The sequence below is a fragment of the Triturus cristatus genome, chromosome 4_1 (genome assembly GCF_964204655.1).
Source record: "Triturus cristatus chromosome 4_1, aTriCri1.1, whole genome shotgun sequence".
NCBI lineage: Eukaryota > Metazoa > Chordata > Amphibia > Caudata > Salamandridae > Triturus > Triturus cristatus.
The window spans coordinates 1,158,599,178-1,158,608,340 of NC_140585.1; the positions used below are offsets into that span (position 1 = coordinate 1,158,599,178).

Here is a 9,163-nt window from a genome sequence, read left to right on the forward strand (position 1 = left end):
CCCGAAAGGGGCACTCGCATTTCCCCTACCTCGATGATTGACTTCTCAAGAGTGGCAGGAGGCAGCTCTGCCTAGCCCACACTCAAGCAGCGCTTTCCTTGCCCCAAACCTTGGTATTCACCATAAGTGCCACTAAGTCCCATCTCCATGGACAGTACATGATGGATCTGGGTCCATAGTGCAGTGCCCATGTACTAGAGCTCTTTGACTACGCTTTTCCTCTTCGCTCACTCCTTTCATGCATGGTGAGGAAGATGAGACAAATGCACCTAACACTCATTCTGGTTGCTTCCACATGGGCCCAGCAACCCTGGTACTCCATGCTTATGGAGACTTTTGTCAGCCTCCTTGAGAAGCTGCCACTAAGGCACAAACATCTCAAACCGAGACAAGGCAAGATCAGTTACCCAGAACTCAGTCAGCTCCACCTATCAATGTGGCACCTGAGGGCTTAGAATGGGGTTACTTAAACCTCCCCCAAGAATGTATGACCCATTTGCAAGAAGCACTTGGGTCCACTACACAAGGGACTGTTACGCCGCAAAGTGGAAAAACGTCCACTACTGTATATCCAAACACCTGGCTCTCTTAAAACCTAAAGTCTAGGACTTTTTCTGCTATCTTTTACATCTGCAGAAATCCGAACTCGCCTACACTTCGCTGACGTTGCAGCTTACATGAAAATCAAGGAACATTCATCCCCATTTATGATTTCGATAGTTGAAGTGTTCATGGAGGGACTTAATAGGGTCAATCCTCCCAGAATTCCTTTTGCACCCGTGTTCAACATTAACATTGTCCTCAAAAGGATTAAGAGAGCTATCCTTTAAGTTTTTACCCTCATGCCCCTTCAGTTCCTTTCCTTGAAGGTGGCCTTCCTTCCGGCCATTACATCCCAATCATTAGTTTGTGTATATCCAGTAATGCAATTCCTCCATCATATACCTCTCCCCCGTTGTTAGTTTGTTGAAGGGGGTGTACTGTGGCTTTCCATTCCAGAGGAGGAGTCTAGTCTCTGCTTTTAGTTCCTTAAAGAACTATGGGGAGACCATGTACCGAGTATTTTGGAGGATAAATTAGATAGCAATATTATCTTAAATATGGCCAGACAGTCTTGAGGACTGTGTTTCAAGCATCCGTTACATACCAGCTGCTGCTTGGAGGAGGGTATTACATATGTCTCTGAAGAGCATGTGCATCTACACACATGCTACAAACAGAAAATGTTACTTACCCTGTAAGCATCTGTTTGTAGTGTGTAGAGCTGTAGGTTCATATGCATTGATCTTCCTACCTGAAGCTTGTGTTGACTAGAGATCTCTTCTAATTTTAACTAATGAACAACTGTGCAATGTTCATAGTGCAACATGCTATGCTAATTCTTTACCTACTCTATGAAAAACAACCTAGTATGGAGCCCATCTTGTGACTCGAAAGACTTCTTCTAAGAAAAGCAACTTGCAAACGTCGGAGCTGAACACCAAATGCTTACAAGGTAAGTAAAATATTCCTTCCAAAGTGGGGAAAAAGAGGGGGTAGGGACCGTGAATTTGCAATTGTAGAACAGTCTTGTGCATGAGCAGTTATATGTTTGTATATTTCCTCATGTGAAAATGAAATTCAGAAATCTTTGCATTGTTTGGATTAAACTCTAAGACCTACTTATGCATACGCTTGTGAATTCTTGAAAGTTGTTTATTTACATCATTGCAAGGGCATATACCTGCAGAAGCACTTTAATGACTTTAAGAAGCAGATCCCTTAATTTGTTTAGTTTTACAGTGATTCTGTTCTTCGTCTTTTTTTATTATTAAGTGAAATCGGCATAGACCAAACACTTATAGGACACCTCTTAGAAATGCTATTCACAGTTGCCCAAAAATGTTTGCATTCCTTTTCAAGTTTCACATTTTTTGTGTACGTTTTATTTTGAAAGCATGAAACCACCAATACTGCTTCATGCTTCTGCTTGTATTTGCGTATAATCAGGGAGCGTTAAAAGTAGCCTAGAATTGTTACTTTTTGCAAACATGTTATATTGTAACCACTGTCAGTAATGCATTCTGGCCTCATAGCTCACTGCATTACTCTAGAGTACTCACGCTAATAGTAAAGCATCTGCATTAATGAATCCTATATTAACATTTGATATGGATGCAAATCTTACCTGGGTGCTGTCGATTCTCTTTCACAGTTCCATATTGTTCTATTCTAACCTAGCAAGCAAATGTTTTATGCTGCAAGGGGTTGTGTCTACTTCTCCAGTGTACAAAATAAACATAACATCCTGTTGTCCTTGTCCTTGACCCCAAACAATGTGTCCTGGGCGTGGGGGCAATAGGAAATCCACACCCCTTTACACAAGAATCTAATATGGCAAATATTACACCTGGAGCCCAGCAGAGGATAAGGAGAGCATTGTTGTACTGGGGCCATGTGCAAGAATGAATAGGGCGTCATTGTTCTGTGACCAGGCGGCGCAGGGAGTGAGAGGGGGGAGGGTGGGAGGTAATCATTGGCCTCAAGCTGATCAGAGGAAGAAGTGGATATCGTGCCGGGCAATGAGGCATGTGGAATTGTGGATCATACTGCTGACTGGTGTAGCAGAGGGAGTACGGTTTAAGTTCAGTGCCTTGCATGTCAAGGAATGTGCTATATTTGTGCTGGGCTCGTGCCATGGAGCAAATGGGGTATAGTTTAATTGAAGACCAAAGAATGTGTGTGGAGTGGGTTGGGTTATCGTTTAATTGGGAACTTCTGCCTTCTGCTAATATTTTCTTGTGTTTGCTAGGTGGGCTCCTGGATTGGTTTCTCCATCATGACTCAGTGTCTGCCAGGTAAGTTTGCTATGAGTTACTCCTGTGTGACTTCTCCTGTTTCTATAATTGGGACTTTTTTTGGTATTTCATTAATTGTGTTTACTTAACGTTCTAGTTTGTTTTTCTCTTTGCAGTTGCCTTGTTTACTCTGGTTGGTTTCATCCAAATGACGATCTGGGCAAAAGGAAAGCACCGCAGCTACCTTAAGGAGTTCCGTGACTACCCGCCTCTTCGCTCTCCCATCGTCCCATTCCTGTTGTAAAGTGGCTACTGTTCAGAGAGGCTGCTGATTTTCTGTTTCAGCCCAGCATAGCCAGCTACTGCTAAAGAATGCTTGGCAGAGAAGGGATTTGTGGACACTGAGCCCTGCTGCCAAAACTGTGAAATCCAGGCACTAAAATGTGAGCTGTGTAGATCGTCGTCCTCGAAGCGGAAGATGTTCAGCAACTTGCCTTTAGTGCCCCTCTTACAAGCAGAACTCTCAATCTCAAATTGTCGAACTCTAGAATCACATTCTTTCCGCTCCCATGTACACCCTGCCCACCTCAAACCACCATAGCATGCCTAAAACATGGCGCTCACATTTCATACATTCAGAGCAATCGTTTCACTTTGATGTTGACCCTAGGCAAATATACAGCTAGCATTGTGACTGGGGGAAATCAATGTGTGAAATAATTCAGTAGGTTGTCAAATTGTAACACCAGGAAAATAATCATGAAATACATTCATGCTGAGGAATCGAGATCACTTTATGTTCTTTTTAACAGAGTGCTTGATGGCAGTGTGCAAACATATCTTTTGTGTATTTCATACTCTTAAAATAATACACCCCTCTCTCACTCTCGGGTATTGGGCTGCCAGCTGTTCTGAAGTTAAGAATCTGGTGAAATCCCTTTCTGGTGAGTGTTAAATCATATTTCCTACTCAAGAATGGGCATTTTCTGGCGTTCCCCTAGAGCAGACTACTGTGGAAGTATTGCTGCAATGGTCAGGCAGGGCTAGGTAACGGAGTGTCTTTAGAAAATGTTTAATTTCTCGATTTCTATGTTGAATTAAATTTTTACTGGAGATGCCTCCGGTAAAGCCTTATAATGGCAGCAGCCTAGTGACAAGGCATTCCTCGGTGCATGGCTTTGCAAAATTAAATTGTAAGAAATACCTTTTTAACTTGAAAGTTCTGTTCAGGAAACAAAGTTCGGAAAATTATTGTAAGGCACAGTAGCTTTGATAGTATATTCCACCAAGAACCTCCCGGGAAGGACAGAGAAAAAAAAGGTGAAACGAAACTCGGACCCTGGATGAATTAGCAGAGGGAGGTACTCTGTCAGATGTTAAAGGGAAGGGCTTGCCGGAAAAACACAGACAGACGGCAAAGAAGCACGTAGGAGCAGGAACTCCTGTAAATATCGAGGCTTTTGGAAAGGGAGGACAGAAAGAAGGTGAAAGTATCAGCAAAGTGAAAGATGGGAACGGTGGGAAAAGTATAAAAGACTAGAAAGACTGAAAGCAAATTTTATTTTCAAACCGGTTATTTTCAAGGAAAAGTTAGAAATTCAAATAGTTTGATTTGAAAAAGAACGTGGAGTCGGTCAGGCGAGTGGTGACGTCATTGGACAGCACCATCTGTGATCTGGACATCTGGTGGCTCATGCATTAACGTGTAAAATGGACAGGCGAAGCTCTCAAGTAAACGATCGATTAAAGGATGAGCTTTCGACTGTGGGTGCAGACAAGTCCTGGCCTGTTAACTGGGGTGAAGTACTGGGCGGAGCAAAGTTGGGGAGTGAACATTTGTGGTCAGAAGTTAAGGTCGAGCCCTTTCTGAATATAAAACTTGAGAGAGCCGGTTTCATCGTAGTTTCACAGATTCTCTTTAAAACAAGGGTTGTAGAAAGTAGCAAAGCCTCGAGGAAAGATTAACCCAGTGTCAACTTGCCCTTTAGCCTGGGGAAATGACTTAAGCGAGCCACTGATTAATTTGCCCAGTCCACACGTAGATGTAGTGATTATACAATAAGTTTCCTTTTATTTTTAATACGTGCCCTGTGTTTATTTGTGGTTTTGTGGCTGGGAATGGCTGTTTGGCAAGAATTAAGTCTTCTCTTTGCCGGTCTGTGTAAGGATCTCTAGTGATGGTAAACAGGAAGAGTTACGCAGTAGATTTCTTTTACCATCCACATTTAATTCTTTACTATGGATATGAGCAAGGTCACCTTTGGATATCTATGCTCTGTTGGCGAGGGCACTGTGAAAGCCTGCAGAAAAGAGCCCGATCACGTTGGGGGTCTTCTCTGGTTGCTAATGGCATGACCTATTCTGTACAGATGGGCCAAATCACGTTTTGGGGTCCCTTCTTGGATGATGGCGACGCTAGCAAAGTCTGACTGCTCTGAAATCTGATGCATAACTGCAGTATGCATTATTTTCCCTGGCGATTTGTTTTGATTATGAAACATGGGTGTTGTGGTACACCTCTCTGCATACAGTATGTTTTTACAAGCTGCACCCATTGCTTCGTAAAGCTTGGTCTTTAATACATTTCTTAATTTAAGCTGTCTTCTTGGTGTTCTCTCCTACTGATCTTACATTTGATGATTGAGTGAAATAAATGTTCTGTATCTGAACAACTTCTGAAACACACTAGGAGAGCATTAACTGAGATTACAGCTTTTCTGGTATAATGGGACGACCAGCTCTTTAAGTGTCCCCTCTAGCATTTTTTCCTCACACAAATTGTTGTCCTCTTCCTCTGCAACAATTGTTGAATTTGTCCACACGTGATTTAAATTGCTGCTAGAGGCTGCACTAATGAAAAAGTTTGTTAAACAATGTTTTTGGTGGATACTGTATCTGCCTGCCGATTCCTCACCTCTTGAATACTCCTCACGACATCAGACTGGTCCAGCAAAACTTCACCCATAACTCTACAAAAGATAATCCAGCTGTATAAGGTCCTTTTTTGTGCCACTTTACTCTTCCTGTTGCCCACATAAAAGAAGAGATAGTCGTCGACACGGAATCCCTTGTGTGGTCAAGATAAAACACACCGGTCTCTTCGGATCCAGCCTATGCAATCTCGCCTTCTCGTTTATGGGATGAGGTCATGGGAGAGGGAATGTGACCAAATGAAGTACAAGTAGGCCGAACACTCAGTGCTTGCAACTCACTAACACAACGGTATGAGCCTGTAGCAGCAAGAAAAACTGTATTAATAGTCAAGAGATTTAGGGAACAACTGTGTAGGGGCTCAAATTGTGACAACATTTAAGTACCATTGAGGCATAATGAATAGAAGCAGAGATATATGTTGGTCAGACCTTTCAATAACTTTACCAAAATGAGGAACTTGAAAAGATATGGTTGGTCCGTGAGACAAAGGAAACCCGACAAGGCTGCCACCTACCTCTTCACCATACTTAAGGCGCATCCTTCCTGGGCCAATGAAAGTGTGAACTTGAGAGTACTAGGCTGTTGTTCTTACAAGGGGGTCAGATGGTGACCTGCTCATGAAGCGACAAACCTGTGCCATCTCCCAGACTAAACTATGTGGTGTACGAGCAGATAAGATTTCACCCACCACATCATCAAGCAACTGGAAGGTCATGTAGTTTCCCCTTTGCTGTCCAAGCATGAAGGTGTAAAGTCTGGGAATTCGGGTGGAGGACCTTGGGTGGAGTCGGTAACAACAACGGAAAACCAAAGCAGTATCAAAGGCATCAACTGACATTGTGAGAAGACCCACTAATGGTAGTCTGCGGGACAACCCAGGATGACCCATGGGGACCAAAAGCGCTCCAAAAAGGTTTATAGCCTGTCTGAAAACCTCGAACATGGTGTTCAAGTATGTATGGGGCTGAACTCATATTGGGATTGTCACTGGGGGTTGAGGTGGTGGCACCTGTTCCGGAGGATCCTGAGGGGAGATGAGAACTCCTTGGTGTCACACCTCTTTTTCTTCCTTCTATGACTCCTCTTTTTATTGTGTTTATGGCGGAAAGACCTGGAAGTTGATGACTTCTGTGGCCTTGATGGTGAAAGAGGCTGTGATTTGCATCTGCCACGCCTGTCATTCTTGCATAAAGATTTTGGCTACCTTCTCTTTAATGGCCTTTGATGCATACTTTGGCATGGCCTGCATGAATGAGAGTCATGACCCAGAAAAATATACTAGAAGCAAAAGTCAAGGGAATTGGGTGACTGACCCCTTAATACCACGGTACCTACATGGCTTGAACCTGGCCCTGATTTTGGGGTGACAGTTATTGTTGCAGTTGAAAGAATGTGACAGAAGAAGTCTCTGAAGGAATGCTCCAGATTGCATTTAAGGCGTGGAAAAAAAGGACCTGGAGTTGTTTCGACAGTGTAGGTGCTTTATGATGCCTGTGGCATTGATACAAAGCTGGCTCCCGCTACCGTCAGGGGAGAGCAATCGAACACGTTTTTCCAGACCAGTGTGGCGCCTGGAAAAGTATTGAAGAGGTGAGGAATCTGCAGGCAGAAGTATCCATCAAAAATAAAGTAGCATATCCATCATGGAACCCTCTTTGGTAGTCCTAAACACTGAATATGTCCCACCTGGGAGGAAACTAAGGCACTTTTATAGTCTGTTTTTCAACAATCATTTTGGAGCTTGTTCAACGGCTTTAATTTATGAATTAATTTGATTTTTCCTTTGAAAACTAGTTGGTGGTTGTTTACCTCCTTGCATCCTTTTTAACTGATGAGGTAGATGAAGTTCAGTAAGCACTGGATTTGCGATGCTGCAAGTGAAACACTGTCCCTTAACTGTTACAGCACCTCTTCTGTCCCACAGTACCATTTACGGACAGCTGCTGTCTGAGGTTTTTTTTTCTAGTTCCAGTCAAGTAGAATCCTGGAGCTTTTGGCTCTTTACTCATAAACATATACGACTGGAAAATAATTGATAGCAATTTGTTTTTTATTCTCTTGATGTTTTTCACTTCATAGTGACTTTACCTGTGAAGAACAATCAATTTTCATGTTCCGTTTTTAGATTGAAGTCTGCCAAACAGTGCAGCTGTCTGGTTTGCCAACAACATCTTGGGGTCATTTGGATAGCTTCCCTGGGAATGCATTAAGCCCATTGCTTACCATTTGGCTTTGTGGTTTGTAACTCACATTTGCTTACTTTCTATTTTCTGCCTTTATTTGTTTTAGGCAGTCCAGCTTGAGTTCGTCCCTTCCCCTGCCCTATTTACTGTGTTCTGAATTTCTGTAAACAGGCCTTTAAATCTTGTTCAGATTTTGTCACGTTTGCTGTTCATTCAAAGACAGAGCTCAAACGTCAGGCTCTGTCTTTCAGGGAGCTTGGTGTTTACTTTTCTTTCTCTAACTTCAAAATGAGTAGATTTATGTGACGGTCATGCTGGCTACTCTGGGTGTACTGTACAATGTTATTTTTTTTTCTAGCACAAAACAAATTTTAAATGTCTGTAAATGAACTGTGCAGATATTTCAAAATATGGAAATCGCAAATGAAGCACATTTTTGGGGAATTCTGAAGTGTGTGGTGGAAACATATTTAATACGATCAAACAAATCAATACACTGAGGTTATGGCATGTCCACATATACTTTGCGTGCTGTATATTTTTATCTGTAAAACTTCATGTGTGTGTGTTGTAAGTTACTCAAAAGACACATACAAGAGCAAAAGGTAAGAACTGTCCTTTATTCCTAGTCATCCGCTCTACAACAGGCGAATACATCGTCAACATTCTAAGGTGAGCTCCCGGGCATACTAACTGGGGGAAAGAGGAGGGGCGGACGGGAGATACCAAGGGAAGAGGAAGGATGGAAATTACAACACATCTCCTTACCCACAGAATAATGACTGAACAAGGGAGGAAAAATAGAAAAGGAAATTCTACATAACCAGTCTATCCCCGCTCCAGATTTTACCATCCTCCAACTGCACCACATTTTTCTTAAAGCTCTTTACATTTTGAGGAGGGAAAAATTTGCTCTGCCCCACCTGTACCCGGGTAGGCTTTCTTATCACCACAGGGTGATTGGCTTGGAGGTTAAGTTCTTTCACTCCGTGTTTCCTGTTATACCAATCTTTATACCCGGATTGATGTTGTAGGACTTTAAGATGACTCTCCTTCCTGTTGTAGACCACACTTTTACCCCCGTCCAGCCAGAGAGGGTTAAGTTTGGTGCCAGGCTCTCTCCCTCTTAGGGCCACAAAGGGTGATATACCACTTACGAGGTTGGGTGCTGTATGATAGGCCCATAAACAGTCTCTGAGGGAATCATCAATGTTGAACCCATTGGAGATTGCCAGTTGGATATGATCATTAATCATGCGGTTCGTTCTT

At 42.7% G+C, this 9,163-nt stretch overlaps 1 protein-coding gene across 2 annotated transcripts in view; it reads left to right on the plus strand.

The window, feature by feature from the left end:
* The window catches only part of LOC146856246 (very-long-chain enoyl-CoA reductase), a 246,298-nt gene extending 237,884 nt beyond the window's left edge, over nucleotides 1-8,414 (plus strand). For both annotated transcript variants that reach the window (XM_085654315.1, XM_085654314.1), the window contains 2 exons: nucleotides 2,792-2,837; nucleotides 2,954-8,414. In XM_085654315.1, coding sequence (XP_085510441.1) covers nucleotides 2,792-2,837; nucleotides 2,954-3,081 — 174 coding nt within the window. In that variant the 3' untranslated portion in view covers nucleotides 3,082-8,414. The remainder of the gene's footprint in view (nucleotides 1-2,791; nucleotides 2,838-2,953) is intronic.
* The last annotated feature ends 749 nt before the right edge of the window (nucleotides 8,415-9,163 follow it).